The following is a 22,706-nucleotide window of genomic DNA, read 5'->3' on the forward strand; positions in this document are numbered from 1 at the left end:
GGAGGGTCACGCGCGGGCGCGGCGGGAGGGGGCGCGCGGGCGTGCGCGAGCCGGCGGCGGCACGAGGAGGGCGGGGCGGGAGGCAGGGGGCGGGGCGGCGCGGGCGGGCGGGCGGGATTATTATGGGCTGTGGGCGCCGCCGCCGCCGCCGCCGCTGAGAGGAGCAAGATGGAGCTGTCTGCAGTGGGGGAGCGCGTCTTCGCCGCCGAGTCCATCATCAAGCGGCGCATCCGAAAGGTGAGGGGCTCACCGGCCTCGGGGTGTGAGGGCAGCGGCGGCGGGGCGGCCCCTGCTCCTCGCTGCAGGGCCTCGGCCGCGCCGCTCGCCGAGCCCCCGCCTCACCCCCACACACACGCACACCCCCCCACCTCCCCCAACCCCACAGCCCCTGCCCTCATCTTCTCTCTCTCTGTGTCTGTGTGTGTGTGTGTTGCAGGGGCGCATCGAGTACCTGGTGAAATGGAAAGGATGGGCCATCAAGTGAGTGCATCCCCATGGGGGGGGGCCTCCCGCCCGCGCCGCCCTGTGGGGGCCGACCCCGCGGCGGCGGGGCCGGCTCTGGGAGGGATGAGGCGGGCTGGGATGGGGATGGTGGGGGGCTCTGTGCGGAGGCTGGTGCGCTGACCCCTTCGCTTGTGTGTGTCCCTGCCCTGTCGCCCGTGCCCGGCAGGTACAGCACCTGGGAACCAGAGGAGAACATCCTGGATTCGCGGCTCATCGCTGCCTTCGAACAGAAGTGAGTGCTCATTCCCCAGCCCCAGCTGGGGGCTGCAGCAGCTTTGGTTTGGGTGGGAGCGGGAGAGGCTGTTCAGCCTCCTCTTTTTCCTTTTCTTTTTTTTTTTCCTCCTTTTTTTATTTTTCCATGTTTTTTTCCTTTTCAACTTGTGTACAGTTTCTCCTTTTGAGAAAAGTTTTAACTTCTTGACAAATTTGACTCCCTCAAGGGAACGAGAGCGTGAGCTGTACGGGCCCAAGAAGAGAGGACCTAAGCCTAAAACTTTTCTGCTGAAGGTAACTCTTATTTAAGTAACTTAGGCCTAGCTAAATGCTTCTCAAACCTCGCTAGTGCGTGCCCTTGGAAGAGCTGGACTTTCAAGCGACTTGTGCCCGCTGCCTGGCTCGGGGGACGTGGGAACAACGCGACGGGAAGGCGGGTGGAGGGGAGAGCGTGTGTGCATGCGATGAGTGCCCCAGCAGGAGGGTCGGCACATGCGGGTGTGTATGGTGAGGCTGCGATCTCTTTTTCCAATATCCTCTCTCTCTTTACGGCCTTCTGCTGCCGCAGTGGAGAGCTAGCCAGCCTTGCTCCCTCTTCCTTCAGCAGCCTCTTCCAGCCAGCTCATGCCCTGCAACTTAGCAGCATGCTGAGCAATTGGGTAGCTGTGGCGGGAATCCCGCTGCCACATGTGCTCCTCTGGTTGTGTTTCAGGATGTAGGTGCTCTGTGGGGGTTTCATGAAGGGTTCATGTTTTCATCTGTAAACTACAGGCTTGTTTTGCCTTTTTTCTGGGGGGTGGGGGTGGGTGTTGTGGGGGGAGGAGCGCATAGGATAGCGGCTGAAGTTTCCAGTTCCCCTCTGATAGACCCAGCATCTCTGTAAGAAGCTGTCGTAGCATCTCTGCTTGCTGATAGCGAAGAACGAGGACGGTGGTCCTTAGTGCAGCCGCCCCCCCCCCCCCAAATGTTTTTACTCGTTTTATTTTAATTCAGAAATGCGGTAGCTGCATGACTGCTGTGAGAGCTCTGTGAATTTATTAGCTTACAAACTCCTTTCTTTGCTCTCCTCTTCCCCTTTCGTCTCCAACTGTGTCAATATCAGATTTCAAATGAATGTAGAAACAACACACCTTTGTATGATTAAGACAGATGTGCGAGTTCATAGCTCCCCTGGTTTTGATCTGGTGTAAAGCCCTGGAACGGCTAGGGTGGACCCTGTGGTAAGGCATCACTATCACTAAGTCATCCTATGGCTTTGGGCAAGTCATTTAGCCTTTGTGCATGTTTCCCCATCTGAAAAACAGGTTAATACTTTCTTTGCCTGGCAGTGATAGGAGCTTTACTCAAGTCAGTGAAGCACTTTAACTGTCTGAGCACCAGAAAGAGCAGCAAGGGGTAGGGTGTCACCTCTCCTCTGCTTTAAGAGGACATAATGAAGCACGCAGAAGAAATGCAGGAACAGGCATATTCCCCTGATGCCCCAGGGGACTCTGATTATCCTGAGAGAATCCTTCTGATGGAACTGGCCTTCTCCCTCATTGCCTGTTTTTCTGGTAACAGTTTTCTGTATCTGCAGACAGAGAGCTACAAGCATGACTGATACATGCTACCTCTTACGCTTTATTCAGAGAAACTAGACTAGTTTGGTTTTTGCTTTCTGGCAGTCATGCATTAAATGAAACCCTTGTGTTTAGGTTTCCAACAATGCAGAGGAACGCTTAAAGGGGAACCACCAGCTTAAAATGGTTCTCTGCTTGAATTAAAAAGTACCGGTATTTGTAACACTTGACATGGTTCAAAGTGATAGAGAGTGTTTGTGCTGTGCTTTTAACTTTACTGTGTGTAATCAGTTTCTTTTGATTCTGAATGTGATACGGCAAAATCCATTGCCAATTTTTCAGTCGTTTAAAAACCCGAAACCAACCTCCAAACTCAAAAATAAAACCCACTCGTTCCTCCTCTTCTCCTCTTGCCCTTTAAAAAAAAAACAACCTAAACTTGGAACACGAATGATTCGACAGCATCCTTTGAATCACACCCCTGACACGTTTCTGTGGCACATCTTCCTTCTACCAGCTTCTCAAACACTGCTGAAAGCCTGTAGGTTTGCAGTGCTGGCTCGGTACTTTATAGAAGATGTATTGCGACAGCGGGTGAGATGAGCTCTCCTGAAGGCTGATGCCACATTGTGGGAAAGGCTGGCAGGGCAGCTCTGGGAGATGGAGCTGATGAACCCATTTGTGCTCTCTGACTTGCTGATTTTCTGTGACTTTGCGTCCTACCCTAAAAATAACACCCGAGGCTGGCCAGCCAGCAAGAAGTAACTCTATCTCAAGCTAGCCAGCCCTATCTCAACTTGTCTGAGCTCTGTTCAGGCAGGCCATTGGCAATGCAACTAGGGCCAGAAACAGGACAGAGACCAGCAGGATAGTTTGCATCGTGTGCATCTCCATGTCAGTTCTTCTGAGGTGCCAAAGATGCATGTTTGACCTCTGCTACCCTACAGCACCAGTGCTGCTGAGAGAGAGGAGTAGGATTTGATTCTGCCTTGCACATTGCTAATGATGCTTTTAGTTATTTTAACTGCGGATTCTCTTGCCAGTGAGAATTTCAGAAGCAGGGGAAGAAATCTGATTCTTGCATCCCAGAGGGAGTCTTTGGAGTTGGCAGTTAGAACAATATTCTTTTTGATCTGTTAACTGAACAGATTAGGCCTGGGTGCAATGATGTTTAAGCAGGAGTCTGGCCTAGGACTGTTTTGGTAGACTAGTCTGCCCTTGACTCGGTGGCTTGCTAGGATTTTTCAGGTGTATCAGTGCTTAAACTTGGGCTTCTGAGCCACTAGTAAGGCACCAAGTGCTCTGATACACTGCTCTGTCCCCTGGCTTGTGAGGGTGATTTAGTTTGCAGTTTGGGCTAGGTTTATCCTAGGATTAGTTCTCAAAAGCTGTGGATAGGCACCCAGAGGAATTTTCAGAAAGCATTCCAGCAGGTTAGTGGCCCATGCCTTTGGAGAAGCTTTGAAAGGCTGCATCTTTGGCCACCTGCTGCCTTTGTAAGCCAGGCTCCTGTTGCTGAGAGCTGTCTAGCGTTTGCCCTTTCCATCAGTCTGCAAAGGGAGATTACAGCCCAAGGTTTTGTAATATCACTATCAAGATGGCCAGTGTTGAAAGTGACCCCTGCAAAGTTTTGGGCAGGAAATGGGTCTTTATCCTCTGCATACTGGGGCAAACTTTCCCACAGCTGAGATCAAGCTTCTCAGGAGGTTGTAATTCTTGGGAGGTTGCTCGTATGTCATAAGCTTTGTGCTGAGCGTATGGGAAGCAGGGTCCTTGGTCTGAAATGGGCAGCTCTGACTTAAGGCTCTTACCTTACGACTCAGGTGTCTGGCTGAAACTGTCCTTGAGGGCAGGCTCTTCAGTTGCAGGTCAGAGTGGAAGCTGGTGTGAGGTTAGGAAGAGTCACAGCACATGCTCTAGTGATCTTCCTCTTTTCCCCTGCTCAGTTTGCTCCTTTTATGTTGCTTTTCCCTCAGCACTCTGCAGAATGCAAAACTTGCCAGCTAATCTAATAAAGTCTAGCAAGTGCTGTTAAGAGACAGACCGCTGCAGGCTCTGTGGGTGGCTAGCAAAGACCCCTGCTTGGGATGGCTGTAAATACTAAGGTGAAGAGACTGGAGAAGGTTAATGGGCAGGGAGAAGTAAGGGAGAGCAAAGGAGAGCCCTAGTGGGAGGGGGAGAAGGGGCCAAGCAGCATGGTGTTCTGTCACTTCGCCCTTCCTTGAACTCTAAAGTTGGAGTTGGGTTTCTTTTGATCTCCTCCCTGTTCGTAAATTATCCCCAAGCGGTTTGAAAACAGACCATTCCCCTTTGTAGCATTTTGTTCCCCATCCAGTAGGGAAACTTTAGTTTATGGCAGTGTTGCTTGGGAGAACCATGCTATGAACTGGCTTGCTGTTGCCTTCTCACTTGGAAGACTGCAGAAGAAAGGGGGTGATAAAAAGGATGAACGGCAGCCAAAAAGGGGAAAGAAGAGCTTTTGCGAATGCTCTTTGGAGCAGGGACTGTGGGAATGTAGGTAGAGAATAAAGGACAAAGCAGAACCAGTAATTTATGAGAGAGAGTCACGCTACCATGGTACAGCAACACTACTGGAAATGGCTTGATTTTGAAATAATTAACTAGAAATCCATTGCCTTACAAGGTTTTTTTTTTTTGTCTTGTTTATTTCTCCTTCCAAATTGCAGAGATTTTGGTACAATTCAGGTAGCAGAGGCTTTTCTAACCACGTGTCCATGTACGTGCTTGTGTGCCTCAGTGCGTTAAGGGAATGAATGAACAAATATGCTTGCTGGGCCTCAAGGGACACTTATTCAGAAATAGTATGGAACGGGGGAGATATACCAGTTCCCAGGGGCAATGAGGGAGAGCTGTACAGGCTAAATAAAGGTGATATGTATCCCAAAAGGGAAGAGGGGGGAAGGGCAGCAGTCCTAGCAATTGGCATGCTCTTATAATGGAGCACTGCAGCAAGCCTCCAAAAGCTGCATCCTGATGTAGGCTGAGCTGTAAGCAGAAAGTGAATTACTTCGTATACATGCTGAGTACTTCTCCAGCAGTGAGCAAATCCTGCAGGTGAAAGCTGCAAACCACAGAGAGCTAGTTTCCATTTGGAAAACTTCTGAGTTAAGTAGCAAACTAGTGAAACAGCTGAAAGGATTAAATGAATTTGTTTTTCAAAGACCTTATGCACATATGTCTCATGAGTGTGACAAAATAATGGATCTGTAGCAGGGAAAAGTGCGTTTCCAACAGATAAAACTGAATGCCGAGTCTCCTCCAAACCAGAGGTAGCAAGTTATTTAATGTGAAGTTGAAAGTGGGAGAAGGAGAGCCCAGAAAATGTGCTGTCTTCGTCAGAGAAGAGACCTCAGCTTGTATAGTTGATGCCTGAATAAACCTGATCCTGTGGTAGGAATACTGAGCTTCACAAGTGAGAGGGCTCCTGGGGGCTGGTTTTAGATAAAGCAACTGATACTATTTTTCTTGAAACCTTACCTGGAAAAACAAGCTCAAGGTAAGCTGAATATTTGCATATTGCTCTTTGGAGCTTGCCCTGAAGCTGGTCACTGGGGGATAGCAGTGTTGCTCCAGGGGAGAACTGTTGAGTGCCAGCTTACACTCTCTCAGTAATCTGGCTAAAGAGATTGATGCTTCACATAGTCTACCTGGAGCCTACTGGAACTGGAATTTAATAAATGCAGAGAGCTGAAATACAAGTTAGAGACGGCTTCAGCTCAAGGAAGTAACTGGAAACACAGACATGCAGCAAGTAAGGGAGACCTAGTGGTTCTGGCACACTGGAAAAGCCTTAGCAGGGCTCTGTGCTAGCTGCTGTGTAAGCACAACACCCAAGACAGGTCTCTCCGTCAAAACAGGCCAGGAGCTGATAAATGCACACAGACTGGGGAAGGAAAAATCAGCAGGACTGTGGAAGTGGCTGCAGGGACCATCCCAGCATTATCCCTTCTCATTTAACGTGGTTCATGGGAAGCTGTGCTGAGGAATTTTGGGGTGTATAAGGCAACTGTGGGTGTTTGTTACTGCTTCCCCCAGGCTTGGTGGAGGCTGCCTCCTTTCTCACATGGGTGATGGAAGGCAGTGCTGTGGGCAAGGCAGCAGTCAGACTCCACTTGGAGCAAAGTGGCACAGAGAGGGCAGAACTCCTCACTCCAGTGTGTGATTTTGGGGAAGGGAATTCATCAAGATGTGTGATGTTGGTGGCAGGAAGAGCCCTGAAAGATGACTGTGTCTACCTGCTGAGGCTGTGGACCAGGGATTTCTTTACTGCTGTATCTGTCCTTCAGTACCCTCTGCCTGACTCCTCTGTCTTGCATTTTGGACTGGGACATAATGTTGCGCTTCCTCTCAGCTGAGCAGTGGTAAACTGGCAAGAAGCCCAAAGCACAAGAGCAGCAATGCTAGGACTGGCTGTGATGGGCAAGGGGGGTGGAAAGGAAGGATGAAGTTGTTAATCCAGGCTGTGCTGGTATGTAATGTCAGAAAGCAAACTGTAGCTTAGCCTGGTGTCTGCCATCTGCTTCAGAGGGACCTGTGAAGAGAAGAGCAAGCACAGCCCTAGATGTGCATCTCTCTGTTCCTGTGATCTCCTCATGGGATCTCTGGGGTCTCTAAATTGTGGAACATTGGGATTGGGGGTATTTGATACATGGTGCAGGGAGTTTGTCTGGTGCTGCTGCTGTGCTCCAGCATGTAGGACATCTGGGATAAGAACTGTGTCTGTTCGTTTTCTGAACAGTTTTGGGCATGGAATAATGTACGAGGCTGAGAAAAGAGAAACTAGCTGAAAACTGGGATGCTTCCTGCTACAGCAGGGCGTGCTGGGGTTTGTCTGCCCTGGGGACACTTACCTCTTGCTAGGTGAAACAGCACCCTGTACAGCCTAGGGTTAATATGGAGAGCATCTGTGCCTGCCTTGGCGTTGTGTTACTCATCCCTATTTCTTTGTCAGTCAGCTAATAAAAAGTCTAGAGCACCTGGTTCAAATGAGCTTTCAGTCTGCATTTTCACGTACAGCTGGGGAAGGAAGCGTCATCTTTGCAGTCCATTTAAAGACAGGATACAAATAGTACTGAAGGGCATGATTGTCCAGCATTAGCCAGGGGGGAACAAAATTTCTTCGCTTTTGTTTTCTGCTTGCTCAGGATCTTCTGTGGTTCCCATGGGGATTTCGGTGGGAGAAGAGAGGCACTGGGTGACAGCAGAGCTGTGGGGGTGTCTAGGGCTTTGAGCTTATTGTGCAAGAGCTGGCCTGGGCCCCTCGCTTAGATGTGTTAGATCCCTGCCTTTACACGCACATTTTTTTCCCCAGGCGTTTCTCTGTTTTGAGGCACAGGCTGCAGGGTGACAAAGAAGATGGTGTTGGAGTGCTTAAGCTCTTAGCTGGCAAGAAGCCATCCCGATCTTGGCGTGTGCTAGGGGACAACGGGATGGAAAAGTTGGGGAAGAAAAGCAGCTGTTGTCTATAGCACTGCAGTTCTTGTCGTGCCCACGAGGTGGGGGAAGCTGCTCACTACATGGACGATTGGAGGGGGCTTGCCTGTCCCCTCCAGCCCCGAGTGACTTCTCAGCAGTGGTCGTAGGCAGGAATTAAGGAAGGGGATGGTTGGGGCAAGGAGCGGGGTGCAGGTAGGAGGCTGAGCAACTGTGCTCTGACAAGGTGTGATGTAAGAACATGCTCTGGGTTTCCATGCCCACAGGGTCTTCAGGTCATACTGCCTGAGCTTACCAATGAAACTGTTGTTTCTGTTGCCAGAAAATGTTCCCATCTGGTGCATGAATCAGGGCAGGTTTTGGCACTATCTCCAAGCACCAGAATTGCTTAAAAGTCTTGTTCCCCTGCCGTGGCTCTTGGGAAGGACAGTCACTGAGCAGTTGAACTGGTGCTGTTCCTGTTCTGTTTTTATTAATAGGTTTCAAGTGAGTGTGGTGGTCCAAAGGACAAGGCAGTCTCTTTGGAGATGCAGTTAAACTTGACTTGAATTCTAGCTGCTTGGTTTTAAATACTGTCTGTACCTTGCTTCCACAGCAGAGTGAGGATAAACGCCTGCTTGTGGTCTCTAGTTGAAATTAAGCTTTGGATCTCTGCCTTTCTTGTGTTTAGCTAAGACAGCTCTGTCAAACCACCCTCACCTGTCTCCATCTGTGCTCCTCAAGGCCCCTGTCTGCCATACTTTGGAGAGTAAATGAGTCTGGTTATGGAAGGGGAAGAGCAAACTGGATGCATTGCTCTTCTTCTTCCCCTTGTACTTATTTCGTAGAGGACTTGGTACAGTCCCATGGCTTGGGACTAGTATGTGATTTTTGGATGCTAACTCAACACTAACAGTCCCAATGCTTAGGAGGACACTTAGTTATTTGGCTGACAGTGGAGGGTTGTGTACGTTGCCTGATGATGACTGAGGATGACCTTGGAAACCATTAACTGTAACTCTGAAACACAGCTGGAGGGTGGCAATTCCCTCTTGTGGAAAACACATGTCAACAGGGGCACAGCCTAGGGAGAAATTAGCTACTCAGAAAGGATACAGACTACTTCCTGCTTGTATGGGGACTGTGCCATAGCCATCAATAGTCCAGAGGCGTGTATGTGGTTTTGTCATTAATGTGGGTATAACTGTGCCACGGCATTGCTGAGGTGAGAAATGCCTGATTTGAGACTTGGCTGCTCCTAGGCTGCCTCTCTAACCCTGTTTTGTTTTCTCTCTCCCCACCACCGCAGGCTCGGGCCCAAGCGGAGGCCCTCCACATTGGGGATGTACACTTTTCTGTCAAGCCTGGTTCTAGCACCTCTTCTCCCAAGCTCCACTCCAGCGCTGCAGTGCACCGGCTCAAGAAAGACATCCGGCGATGCCACCGCATGTCCCGGCGTCCCCTGCCCCGTCCAGACCCCCAGAACAGCGGGAGCATGGCAGGGGGGGCTGGCATCCGTCCTCCTGTCTCGCCCTTCTCGGAGACCGTCCGCATCATCAACCGCAAGGTGAAACCTCGCGAGCCCAAGCGCAGCCGCATCATCCTCAACCTCAAAGTCATTGACAAAGGTGGGAAACCAGCCAACGGTGCCGGGGGCCTGGCTCGGCCCAAGATCCCCTCCCGAAACCGCGTCATTGGCAAGAGCAAAAAGTTCAGCGAGAGCGTTCTTCGCACCCAGATCCGCCACATGAAGTTCGGCTCCTTTTCACTCTACAATAAACCATCCACTGCACCTGCCCCCTCTCTGGAGGGCAAAGGGGAGGCTGAAAGCTCCCAGGCGGCCTCCTGTGGGCTCATTATGGGTTCCACTCCCTATGATGCCCCCAGCTCCAGCTCCTCCGGCTGCCCGTCACCAGCCCCCCACTCCTCCTCTGACCCAGATGATTCCCCTCCGAAGCTGCTTCCCGAGACCCTCAGCCCAGCCATTCCCGACTGGCGTGAGTCAGAGGTCCTTGACCTCTCGATCCCACCCGAGTCAGCTGCCACCAGCAAGCGTTCTTCCCCGGGAGGCTGTGGTGGGGGGCAGACGCCCTCTTTATCCCTCTCTTCTTCCGACCCAGAGCAGGAAGCCGGCGACTGGCGTCCTGAGATGTCCCCTTGCTCTAACGTGGTGGTCACAGATGTCACCAGCAACCTCCTCACCGTCACCATCAAGGAGTTCTGCAACGCAGAGGATTTTGAGAAGGTGGCGGCGGGTGGCGGTGGAGGTGGCAGCAAGTGAGCAGCCAGGTCCCCCCACTCCAGCCGTGTGGGGGGAGCTCTACTGCGAGAAGTCGTGGTGCAAATGGCTGTCCTCAGTTCTCTCCTTCTCCCCTTGGCTGTCCCTCTGCCCTCACTGCCACCCTTCTTCCTCCTCTCCTCCTGCCCACTCCCTCTTGCCTGGAGGCTGGAGCACGTCAGTGGTGAGGAGTTGGGGGCACCCGTTGTTCCTGGGTGTCGCTGCTGCTGGGAGGAAGCAGGGAGGGTCATGGTGGGGCTGGGGAGTGGTTGTTTGTCCTTGAATGTGGTGTTGTCCAACGGGCGGTGGAGCCTTTGGGGATGGGGGATGGTGAGCATGTGTCTGTGTGCCTGTGGGGGTGGTGGGGAAGGTGCTCTACCTCTTCCTTCCCCTTCCATCACTGACAAAAACTGAAGAGGAGCTCCAGACCCTTGAGGGGAGGATACAAGAGGATTGGAGCCTTTGCCCGTGCCCTCCAAGCCTTCTCCCATAATGTGCATGCAGTCTCTTCCATTCCTGTGTCCCCTTGCCATGACACTGATCCTGCCGTCTTTCCCCCTCTTGGTCTGCATCTGGCCTCTCCTCTGCTGTCCTCGTGGCAGTTCCTGACCCAGATGCCCCCAGAGTGAGGGGAAGAGGCGCAGGTGAAGCATCATGTCTGGAAGGTGCTTGAGATGAAGCTGGGGTGTTGGGGGTGCCCCATGCAGCATACACCCCATATTGGCTTCCCCTTTCCTGTGACTATTGGTGCTACCTTGGCAGTTGTATGGGCACTTTCAGATGCCCTGGTCCCTCCTCTGTATCTTCCAACTTGCTCAGCTTTGCAGGGGGAAGGGAAGGAAAGGGGAGTCTGAGTCTGGCCCAGATCTTCCTCCTGGTGTTCATCACTTGCACTTGCTTGGGGGAGAGAGCATGAAATGTCCTTCCCTAGCCTTTCCATGGTGGGAGTGGGCCATGCATCTGACCTTCAGTGTGGGGGAAGATAACACCAACAGTGTGATGCTGCCCCAGCTGGGAGAGACTGGTCTCCCTCCTTGCACATAAGCTTCCCCCCAGCTCCTTCGGAAGGAGGGAGGGATGGATGCTAAGGCAGATTGCTTGCTTTTCCTGCTTCCTTTCATCTCTGCTCTCCCTTCCCTGTGGTGGATGGCCTGGAAGAGGGTTCCCCTCTGTTTCCAAGTATCTGAAACAGCCCTTACAACTGTCAACTAAAGGTGCTAATAAGAAATAACTCACATTGTATGCATGTGCGCTGGATCTCTTTCCCCGGAGCTGTGAACTGATCTAGAAATTCCTTCTCTTTGCCCCAGCAAGTAGGAGTGAGCAAGATCATAGCTTACTCTCCCCCGACCACCTTTGTTTGCATCCAGAATAAGCTCTCTCTTTGCCTCCCATTTCTGACTTGTTCTGTTTCTGTGTGGGTCCTAAACTTCATGGCACGATACCGTTTCCTTGCTCTCCCTTCTCCCCATATTTGCACAGGGCTCGGCCTGTAGGGGCAAGGAAGGGAGGTGCTGATCCATCAGTGGGAGAGCCTCACCCTCTCAGCCCTGTCCCTGGTATTGGGGAAGGGGCAAAGGGGTGTCACTTCTACCTAACATGTTGCAGAGGTGAAAAGGGTGGAAAAACTTCCCCATGCTAGGGCTCACCTACTTAAAGATCTGCCCTGGATGGGTGAACACGAGTGGAATTAGCCCCTCTGGTGCTTCTACACAAGGATGCTTGTGGGCTGCTGGCTCCAAGGAGTGCTCTTGTGTGGAGTAGTGATTTTGTGGTTGCAGCGGTCTGAGGATAGAAGGGAGGCAGTCTGTGGGAGAGAGGTAATATGTGCTTGCCCAAGAGGCGGTGTTGGGGTGGTGGAGGGACAGACCAGCTTCTGACCTTAATATAGGGCTTCTGTGCCCAGAGCTTGTCTTTTCCCTGCCTCCAGTGCCTGGGTTGGTATAATGCTGCCCTTCCCATAGGCTCCTCCTGCCTTATGGCCAGTGGCGTTCAAAGCCATGGGGCAGGGTGAATTCGCACCACTTGCAGTTGGGTGTCTTCACAGACAGTCCGAGGGGGATTCCAGGTGCTGTTAGCACCACCCTTTGCACACCTCTTTCTTTTTCTTTCATTGGTTAAAAAGCTCAATGGGCTCTTTTGGAATGCAGTTGCATTCACAGTGAAGCTAGGGGCAGGGAGAAAGACTTCTCTGATCCATTCATCAAGCTAAGGCTTCCTATAACTTGTTGGACTTGTGTGTGTGTCTGTATTAATACCTGCCTGTATTTTTCGTGTCTTGATTTGGGTTTTTTTGCATCTTTCCTGTGCCTGGCACACCCGGGGATCCCTTATTTTAGCATAGCCTATCCATTTGACTGCAGCCTCAAAGATGAGCAGTTTGTAGGCATGGGAAAAGCTAGGAAAATAAAGCTAGGGAAATAGCAAGGAGATTCTTCTCTCTTTCCCCCCTTCCCCTCTCAACTAGAACTATTCTGCGGCTGTGAGATAAGAGGAGCTTCTTTATGGGGTGGATGCAAACTGGCCAGTCACTTTAGGTTGTTGAGTTGCTGTTTGGTGTGTATGTGGTGATGTGCTTTGTTTCGTGGTATTGAGGTTCTGGGAAAAAAAAAAAGCATTTAAGTGGGAGATAAAAGGGAACTTTAATAGGAAACTCTTGATGTGTTTTGGCTAAGATGTGTTTGCTTGGTGGAATTCTTTTCCCCAGTGTCTCTTGTATGGTGTTCTTTGGGGGCAGGGGACAGGAATTGCTTAATCGAAGGGGTTTTGCCTTTCTTCAGAGTGATAAGCAAAGGGACTGTCTGTGAAGAGCAAAACAGTGGGTCATTGTAGGGATACCCCGTGAGGACCCTCTTCCTGTGGTGAGGAGATGAGGGGACTTGTAGCAGAGGAACCTGTGCAGTAGATCCTCTTTGTGAAGGAAGAAAGGAGTATGATCCGGCTTGCAGATACAGCTCAACTGCTTGTGTGACAAATATCTCCCTGGGTGAGTCACCAGGTGGGGACCAAACCCTGAACCTTTGGATCCAAAATGAGGATCCCATGCTGGTATGAGTTAGAAGTTTGCTAACTTGAACACACAGCAGCCTCGAGTCTCCTCAGGTGGATGAGCCACTTGGGGCTGACTAACCTACCTTCATATTCACATGAGTTGCACTCCTCCTGAATTTTGGCCCTTGCTCCTTAATGGAGATGGGAAAGATCTAGCCATGCCTTTTCAAAAGGGCATGGGATTGAGGGAGGAGTTTATTTGAAAGTATCCCCTTCCCTTCCCCATATCCCCTAGGAAAACAAAAAACAGGGAAATATTCTCTGTGTCTGTGCCATGTTTGTTCTCTTGTTGTCGTGTTTTTAGAGGAGATTTTATGATGGAGTGGAAAAAGTGAAATGATTAGTTTTGCATAAAAAAAAAAAGAAAAGTTTAAAAAAAATTTCTACAGGGAGAGAGCGAGAGAGAGTTTAAAAATGATTAATAAATGCAGTGATTGCACAAACTGTAGTGGTAATAGAGATGGTCCTTAGAGAAAAGAGTATTTTGTAGTATCGAAGCATGTGTGTCTGGGATGGTGTTTGGCTTGCTTGAACTGGAGGGAAAGGCATTCTGGGACTAAGCAGCGATCTCTGAGCTGAAAAGGCAAGTTGCATGTTGGAGGAACCCTGTCTACAAACCCTTCCCGTCCTTGCCTCCCAAGTGTTGGAGTGAGTTCCCTTCCCTCCCATACCTCTCCTGTGAGCTAAGGTAGAGTCTCCAAGTGGTTTTCCGGCCGAGCGGCCCTCAGAAATGGCCGGTTGCGTTCTGCCAGAACGTGGATCGGGCCACCAATGTGGAAACAGTTGACTTAACTTTGCATGCACAGCAAGCTGCTAAGATTTGGGGTTGTCATGTACCTTTCCTGCCAACTCACTGTCTCTTCTCTTTTCCCTCCCCCATATCCAAGCAAGATTAACCATGGTGGGCTTATCTCCTGGGAACCAGATGTGCCTCCCCTTCATAGGGTCTCTTAGCTTCTTCCAGCATCGGGTGGGGAGTGGCATTTTTCCATATAGGATTCACCACATCAGGACAGAGAACCAAGTCCCGTCTGTACGTAGTCCAGCATCCCATCTCTGAGAATGTTCAGATCTTCAGAGGTAGATGAGAGAGCTGCCTTGTGTGCTCCAAAGGTGCTTCTGTGTGAGGCATCCCTTCTTCTTGAGGCCAGCAAATGCTGAAGGCTTTGGGATGGGGAGAGGAACACCTTGACATGACTGTGTTTGAGTAAGGGCTTTTGTCTTCTGCTCTGGCTTCCTGCAGAGTGGCAGGGAAGAGTTGCCTGCACATTCATTCAGAGCTTCCCCATTCATGGTATCTCTGCTGGGTGTTCATCTTGTGCATGGGAATGACTGCAGGGAGGAGGGAAACTACCAGATGTTGGTGTCTGAACAGAGCATAGCAGGCAGGGGATGCTAGGACAGCTTTTCTTGTCTGGACTTATCTGGTGCCCTCAGCTTTGCAGTGGCAGGTGATGGATATCTCGATGCTTCCCACAGCCTGGGCTGCTCTTGGGAACTTTCTCTCTCTGCCCATTGAGCTCCGTCAGTGCTTCCCACAGCCTTCAGCCTGGAGCAGCAGCCTCCTGTCTAATGCTTTCTTTTTCTCCTCGTTGAGCAGAGCAGGACTGGGGAGGTGTGAAGCTAATGAGGTGCAAACTCCTTTTGGGACGGAAAACAGAGAAATAGTGTGGTGAGCAGACCCAGCTGTGGTGAGCCGCTACTTGATTTCTGTTTTCAAAAGAGAGAGGGAGCTTTTTCTCTCCATCTCCGCTTACTGACGTTCCCAGGGTAATTTTATGATATAAAGAAAAAAGAACAAAAAAAAAAAAAGAACCCCTTACAATCCTGCTTTTTATCAGGTAGGAGCTGTCTCTGAGCTGAGTCTTCCTAGGGATTTCACTCCCTTTCCCAGACCCTCTTTGTAGAAGAGGTTTTGGCAGCTCCCAGTGTTTGGAGATTGCTTTCCTAGGGACCTCCTGGCAGAAAGAGGTTGTCATGCTGAAGGATGGTGTCCTAAGACCCCACACGTATGCCTACCACTTGTTGTGGCATTAGTGGGGCTGCTCAGGAGCAGGTCCTTCTTCCCAGGGAGGTGTAACAAACCTGGAGTGCGTGTCTGGCTAAGTGCTTATTTCCCCCCTTGCCTCCTTCCCCACTTTCCAAGACCTTCTCCTCCTTGCCTGGTGCATCTTTTACTCCAATGTCGCTTGCTTTTGCTGCATTTTTCAATTGCCCATAATCGTGCGAGAGCTGGGATCTTATTTACTTTTTATATATAAATATAGAAATATAAAAGAAACCCTGCCCTCTTCCCTCCCCATCTCACCCACCACCCTGTGTGCAGCCTTCCCAATCTCTGCTCTGAAGAGGGTTAATTTGGGGCCGGGGATTTGGTGCCTCCTGGGTTCTGTTCCTTTGGTTGCCTTGGCCTTTCTGCCAGCTGTGTCACTGCCCTGTGCCTCCATCTCCCTGGTGCAAAGGGCTGGAGGGGACCATCCTACTGAGGGTGCTGGCAGCCCGACTCCCGTGGCATTGGCATGGAACTGGAGCAGTGCCGAGTATTGCTTCAGAAATCCCCTTCTCCCTGTCTGTGCTTCCTTCCCCAGGTAACTCCAGGAAGTATCTTCACTTCATTGATGCTTTGGGGTTGAGCAAAAAAAGTGGCTTTATTTTCTTTTCTTTCTTGTATTTTCTAGGTCCCTCCCCAGAGTGCAATGTGTATGGTTTCCTTTTGGGGGTGTAGATGGGAGGAAATGTTGGAGTCTATGTCCGTCCTCACCTTTGCCCTTCCATCCTCTACTTCTCTCCCCTTTTGATGCTGCCCTGTGTCTGGCTGGTGGGGTTTGCACCCTTGTCTGTGTGGGGTCTGCAGCATTGGCACCAGCAGCTTCACATGTTGTGTGTGGTGCATCTGAGGTGCCTTGTGTTGCACCTTGTTTGTAAGGATGTCACAAGGCCCCGAGGTCTTTCTCCCTTTAAATTTCTCTGTCTGGGAGTGAAGGGAGGTGTAATTACTTTGCTCTCCCCGTGGTGGTGGGCTGCCTCTGGCAGCTCTTCTTTCTCTTCCAGCTTCTCTGTGGTAGGAAATGAAATGTCTCCAGGACTGTCCAGAAGCACAGTTCTTGGGGTGAGAATCCCCCTGCCTCAGGTTAGTGCTGTGCTTTGAGCCCTCTCCCTCCAAGCACCCACCTAAGTGTGCTGGCAGGGGCTGCGCTGGGTATGCAAGAGTGGGGATGCCCCCTGTGCTCCCAGGCTGAGAGGAGAAGGGAAATGGACAGAAAGCACCATGCTGCAGCATAGGGAATAAGTAAGGTGATGGAAGAGCTGCTGGATGCAGTCAGAGTGATGCCAGCTTCAGCAGCAGCTCAGAAAACATACCTGGCACGAGGGAAGGGGCATGGTGGGGCCAAGCAGCTGAAGTGTTAATTCGCATCGCAGGGCTCTGGTCCTTGACTTCCTTTCTTGTTCAGCTGAGCACGTTGAGCTCGCACTGAACTGCAGGAGCATGGCTGGGTGCATCAAAGCACTTTGTGGGGCTTCGGGGCCTCGTTGGGCTGGCGGGGTTCTTGCGTGGTCCTGAGTAGCCCCCTGGCTGCACCCTGCTTTCCAGGGGTGCTGAGGTTTTCCCTCGGGGCAGAGCAGCAGGTAGGTGCTCTTTAGCTGTCCTGGAGGGACGCTGCTGCTTCCAGCCCCCTAGCTGCAAAGGGGGACATCATCTTAGGTCAAGTTCTCAAACAGAGCAACCGCAAAAAAATAATACTCTTTAAGATGACTTTTTTCCCCCTAGAAAAAGTTGTCGTGCCTGCGCCTCCCCTAAGCTAATCAACTTAGTGTGCTGTCCTCCCCTCTCCTCTCCCTGCTGGTAAGCCTTGTGTGCTCCTTAAGAATAGAGGACTCTCTATTTTGGGATTATGTTTTTGTTCCCCTGTTTGTTTTCTTTTTGCATAGAAAGTTGTCCACTGGTGGTGGAGGACAGGGGTCTGCCTAGTCTGTTCCTTTCACCTTCCCCAGTGCCAAGCTTAGGCTTAAATCCTGCAGATTTCTGCAAATTCTGAACTTGAAGCAGGCGAGTTACCCCACTGAGCTCTGTGGTACTTGAGTGCTTCAGGTTCTGCCTGCGCTTGAGTTTTGGTAGCATCAGAGCCTTGCCCCTTTCTCTTAGAGAAGGTCAGACCGAACTCCTAGAGTGCATATGGTTCTGGTGCGACCCATTTGTCTCTCTTCCCCCTCACTTTGGCATACGGAGTGAAGGTGGTAAATTTTTTTTTTTTTTAATTTAAAATAAACCTAAATATGTATCTTGTAATTTTTTTTTTTATTTTTAAAAAATGCATTTAAGGATTGTGCACGGATGAATTGTATATCTATATATTTTTTTTTGTCTTGAAATTTTCATTTTAAGTATAGTGTTTGTTCAGGTTTCCGGTTTCGTTTTTCGTTGTTGTTTTTAATCCAGTTCCCAGCTGGCTAAACTCTGTCTAGAGCGGATGGGTGGGAGGCAAAGCCACTGGAGGGGTGATCGGATCACCCCTTCCCCTGGCGCTTCCCACAAGAAAATGGTTTGCTCCAGGTTTGGGGGTGGGGATTGTGCTAATTACTCTTGTATTCTTGTACATTTTGTTCTATCTGCTGCTCTTGAATATTGTATCAATGCCAGAAATGGGGAGATAAAAATTAAAAACAAAAAAAAAATTAACCCCCAATAAATTGTTACATTCCAAACCCTACTGTCTTCGCTTCCTTTGCAGGGCTGTGACCTGCTCTGGGTGCAAGAAATGGCCTGTGGAGCTGGTAGCTGAGATACTAAAACGCTTAATACCTTCTTGAGTGGTTTCACATCCAGTTGTTGGAGACGGGTCACTGGTGGTGTCCCTCAGGGCTCAGTGTCAGCACCAGTGAAGATCATTAATCTTCATTAGCAATCTGGATGAGGGGATTGGTGGCATCTGCAAATTTACTGAGGGTGCACTCAAGGTGGGAGTGTCGATCTGCTGTGAAGGGTAGGAAGGCTCAGCAGAGGGATCTGGACGGGCTGGGTTGATAGGCCAAGGCTGGAAGTACGAGGTTCAATAAGGCCAAGTGTCGCGTCCTGCACCTGAATCACAGCGACCCTATGCAATGCTACAGGCTTGGGGAAGAGTGGCTTCAAAGGTGCTCATGGAAAAGGACCTGGGGTGCTGATTGATGGAGCTGAACATGAGCCAGGTTGTGCCCAGGCAGCCAAGAAGAGCAACAGTGTGGCAGCAGGGCCAGGGCAGGGATCATCCCCCAGGACTGGGCACTTGTGAGGCTGCACCTCAAATCCTGTGGTCAGTTCTGGGCTTCTCACTATAAGAGAGACATTGAGGTGCTGGAGCAGGCCCAGAGAAGGGCAGCAAAGCTGGTGAAGGGTCTGGAGCACAAGTGTGATGGGGAACGGCTGGGGGAACTGGGGCGGGGGGGGGGTTAGTCTGGAGAAGAGAAGGCTCAGGGGAACCTTATTGCTCTCTACAACTGCCTGAAAGGAGGATGGAAAGAGGTGGGTGTTGGTGTCTTCTCCCAAGTAACAAGCAATGGGACAAGAGATAACAGCCTTGAGCTGCATGAGTGCAGATTTAGACTGGATATTAGGAAAAATTCCTTCCCCAAAGGGTGCTCGGGCATTAGAACAGGCTGCGCAGGGCAGTGATGGAATCACCAGCCCTGGAAGTGTTCAAGAACTATAGATGAGGCCCTCTGTGACGTGGTTTAATGGTGGCCTTGGCAGTGCTGGGGAATGGTTGGACTTGATGAGCTTAAAGGTCTTTTCCAACCTGGTTGATCTTGTGATTCTCGAGCACAGTGGGTCTGTTCTGATTTGGGATTTCAGACCTTATTGCACACAGAGAAGGTCTGACAAAGCATGAGGGAGATTCCTGTAATGCTGAAGGAAGAAGGAGCTCTTTGGGAAGGCCAAACTGTAGCAAGCAGAACCTGAACATGCTCCTCCAAAGTGCTTTCCCATGTGTCTCCTGCATCCATTTCTTGTAAAAATGAAATTGAATCTGAGCACAACCTAGCACTTGGTGGCTGAAAAATGCTTTAGGCTATTCCCAGCTCCAAAACATGTGCCGAAGTGCACTTTATGGTGTACTAACCTAAGAAATATTAATGTGTGTAATTAACGCCCCAGATTTGCTCTGTTAGTCTCCAGTCCATAGAAACTCCATAAAAAGGTTACAGCAAGATTTGTGGGGAAGGGCTGTTGGTGTGAGATCTGATAGGGAAAGCAGAAGGGTTTGGGCTGAAGAGGTGCTCCTTGGGCTGGGGAGAAGAGCACGAAGTCAGCACTCGGGGAGCTGGGACAGGGTAGTGCCTGAGCACAGCTGCGGGGTCTCACCATTGAGCTGGCTCTGCCCAGCCCACCCTCAGGACTGCCCTTCTGCGTTGTGATCCGGGTCTCACCCAGAGCCGGAGAGATTGGGCTGAAGTGGGGACTCCTGGGGAAGAGTTTCTGCTCTGTCAGCAAAGCTGCAGGTGCCTGGAGATGCCTCTCTGGTTTCTGAGGCTTAGAAAGCCACAGGAGAGCCCTCTCCCATGGTGACATGCCTTGGCTGGCTGGGAGCACCGCACTGCCCACCAAAGCTGAGCACAGCCACGGTGTTGTGCTATTCATGTTGTGCCGTGAGGTTCGCCTCGCCTCTGCTATGTGCCAAAGCACTCTCTCGCTTGCTCCTGCACCCCAGTTTTGCTCAGAGGCAAGTGGGCTTTTGTCTGCATCCAAGTACAGCAAACGAAGCCTCAAAATGTTCCTGGAGCTGGAGGAAGGCTGGAGGGGCAGGTACCAGCCGTGACTGGACACATCCAACAAGGTCCTGCACAGCGGTGCTGGCGGAGGCAGCGCCTAGTGATGGAAGCTGCATCTGTAGGGCTGAGAGACCTGGAATGAAAGCAGCCTGCATTTCTGCGCTATGTGGAATCTGCAGATCCCCAAATGAAACGGACTGGAGTCTCCTGTTCAAGGAGAAGGTGGATTTGGGTCCATGGGGTGGCAGCTGCAGTGGAGCCCTTTTCCTTCTTTAGTGTGGCCCTGGGTGCACCCCAGAGCTGGGCAAGAGCCCTGGGGGTAAACCCCCACCCCAGAGGCTCCAGGCTACCCTCCCCTGGAAAGTCTTTCCGCTTTCCTCAGCCCCACCACTCTGCTGGCCTGAGCATCAGCAGTGGGCCAGGGTTTCCTCCTGGCCAGCAAGGGGTTGCCCTGCTCCCGCAGGGAAGGTTGGACGGGAGGCAGCATGTCCACCTGGCTCAGAGGAGGGCTGTCCTTCATGCCAGCAGCCATCCCAAATGTCCTTCTCACCTGGGGGTTGCAGCAGGATAGTCCCTTGGCCTGCCTTGCCCTGGCTGCAGCCCCCCCTTGGAGATAGCTGCCAGCCCAAGATGCCATTTGGCTGTTAATTAGTTGGAAGAAAATTCCTTCCTTGCTCCCTCCTCACGTCTCCGGGATGAATCTGTGAGCTCTTGTTAAGACCAGCTTCTGTTGCCAAATCGTGATCAAAACCAGGCTCCCCAAATTCCCCCTATCACCTATTACCTCCCCTCACCCCATTGCAGACAGGAGGGCAGAGTTTCAGCATCACCGGCTGTCCACCGAGCGTCTTTGGATGGTTATTTGCAGGACAGGGAGGCAGCTCTGGCTACTCACCACTCTGAGTCATCACCCCCTGGGAAAATCTATTTTTGCCACCTCTTAGTCTCCAGGAAGAAGTTGTGGTCCCTGCGGAGGGAGAGGGAGATGTTGGGATCCCGGAAGCTGCGAGCCCTGCCCTGTTGCGGCACCCAGCTCTTCCACCTCAGTATGGGCAAGTGGGCTGGAGCTGGTGCGGAGGGGTCACCCATCCCACTCACTGCCGCAGCAGCATCAGCCGGAGGGATGAACCTGTCCGCCATGACCCTGCAGCCTCCTTTGGCAGGAGAATCTGGAGGGCTGAGCCAGTGCAAAGCTGCCAGCTTCCGCCAGCCGGGGGCCCGAAAAGCCCTGTAGAGCCGTACGGCATTTTTTGGCAGGGTTGCAGGTAAAGGACATCCCTCCCTCCCTGACCTGCGTGCTGTGGGGTCGGGTGGGCTGGTCCAGTGCCCACACGGGTTCATTTTGAACCTGCTTCTGCCTGACTGCTGACAGGAACGGGCACATTGCAGGCAGCGGTGACACAGGGGGTGCAGTCCCCCAAACACCAGGAAGGGGCATGAACGGAGAACACCGGCCTCTGACCTTTCAGGTCACCGAGTCCAACCTTTACCCCAGCACTGCCAAGTCCACCACTAAACCGTGTCACTGAGGGCCTCATCTACACCGTTTTTGAACGTGCACCATCAGTGAACTCATCCCAGTGCACCAAGCACTCACGTACCCTGAGCACTCGCTGCCAGGGACAGACGCCCACCGCTGCGCTTTCTCCACATCCACCAGCTTGCTCAACTCCACTTTCCCCCCTCAAGGTTTCCCTTCTCCCTTAAACCTATTCTTTTCATCCTTCCCTCTTCCATCCCATACAACTTCCTTCCACCCTCTCCTCCTCCCCACAGCCTCCTAGCACCTAGATCTGGCCAGGCCTCTTGCTGGCTCCAGGTTGAAGATTTTGGGAGGCTGGGGTGCAATGCACTTGTGCGGAGAGAGGGTGACTGTGCCCCACTGGCAGCATCCCTCTGTCTGCCCACGTGAAGCCAAATCTGAGGAGCTTTTGTAGCTGTAGCTCCCTTGCTACCCATTCAAACATGCCCGTGGGGGAGAGGATGGAATCCTTACTAGTGTTTCATACCCAGCTCTGGAGCTGTTTCAAACACACATGCTGCTGCTTCCCTGCTGGCTAAGAAGGACTTCCTGCCATTACTGAGCACAGTTTAAAATCGATTTTGTTTGCTTTCCCTCCACTGCTCCTCTTTGCTCGGCTGGGCTGTGAGGCCGAGGCCCTGGCATGCCCAGGGAAGGGGAGACGACACGGCTTGTGTTGGATGCGTGAGCACGCTGTCAGAGCAAGGAGAAAGTGGGTGTCTGAAGTGTCTTCTTTATGAGCGGTTTAGGATAGAGTGATGGTTGGGCAAGATGAAGTGTAGGTGGTTATTTCCTGAATGGATGGCTGGGTGCGCGGGGCAGCGGGTGAGGCATCCCGCTGCTTCTCCATGCAACAGTTGTGCGTGGGGTGGGAGAACAAGACAGCTGTCCCGCTGACCTCCCGGAGGAGGCATTCCCAAGAGCTGGAAGGTTGCTGGCTGAATCTGTAGCAGAAACACAAGGAAGGAAAGGCCCGACACCAGCCTGAAAGACCCTCCTGGGGGACGCCTCACTGCGAGGTGTTGACCCTCGGGGTGACAAGGGGCCCTTTACCTCCAGCCCAAGCATCTCGCAGGTGAAAACCCTCCCTTGGGCTGTCCTGGAGGTGCATCCCCTCCCTGGATGCTCCCACCGGGCTGATTTCAGCGAGCCCCAGCCTCGGCTGTCCCCGTCCCCGGGTGCCCCCTGCGCGCCCCCCCCCCCCACCCGCACCCGCTCCTCCCGGCCGCCCCTGGCCCGCTGCTCTCCCGCTGACCGTGCGTCCCGCGCCGGCAGCCCGCGGGGGGATGCTCGGGAGAGGGGGTCCCTAAATCGGGGCAGCACCGCCCGGCCGAGCGGGACCGGGGGGAGGCGGGGCGGGGCGGGGCGGGCGGTGCCGCCCGGCAGATATAAGAGCAGC

The 22,706-nt window shown here is 51.9% G+C and overlaps 1 protein-coding gene across 3 annotated transcripts; it reads left to right on the forward strand.

Annotated features, from left to right (window-relative positions):
• The first annotated feature begins 117 nt into the window (after positions 1–117).
• Positions 118–17,742, forward strand: CBX6 (chromobox 6). 3 transcript variants are annotated; one of them, XM_065678063.1, is made up of 6 exons: positions 118–237; positions 437–480; positions 671–736; positions 945–1,011; positions 9,019–9,706; positions 9,830–17,742. In XM_065678063.1, exons 1-6 carry the CDS (start codon positions 169–171, stop codon positions 9,988–9,990), a joined length of 1,095 nt encoding a protein of 364 aa, XP_065534135.1. In that variant the 5' UTR covers positions 118–168; the 3' UTR covers positions 9,991–17,742. The 3 variants fall into 3 exon arrangements, with proteins under 3 accessions (XP_065534135.1, XP_065534123.1, XP_065534129.1); XM_065678051.1 differs by having other exon boundaries at positions 9,019–17,742; XM_065678057.1 differs by having other exon boundaries at positions 9,073–17,742.
• The last annotated feature ends 4,964 nt before the right edge of the window (positions 17,743–22,706 follow it).

The sequence above is a fragment of the Lathamus discolor genome, chromosome 1 (assembly GCF_037157495.1).
Source record: "Lathamus discolor isolate bLatDis1 chromosome 1, bLatDis1.hap1, whole genome shotgun sequence".
In the NCBI taxonomy this organism is placed as follows: domain Eukaryota; kingdom Metazoa; phylum Chordata; class Aves; order Psittaciformes; family Psittacidae; genus Lathamus; species Lathamus discolor.

Bases quoted from the DNA above. Each gene is read 5' to 3' on its own strand.
- CBX6 (XM_065678051.1), top strand. From the start codon at position 169: ATGGAGCTGTCTGCAGTGGGGGAGCGCGTCTTCGCCGCCGAGTCCATC. The intron at 238-436 runs GTGAGGGGCTCA...TGTGTGTTGCAG, and splicing joins TCAAGCGGCGCATCCGAAAG to GGGCGCATCGAGTACCTGGT. The intron at 1,012-9,018 runs GTAACTCTTATT...CCACCACCGCAG, and splicing joins CTAAAACTTTTCTGCTGAAG to GCTCGGGCCCAAGCGGAGGC.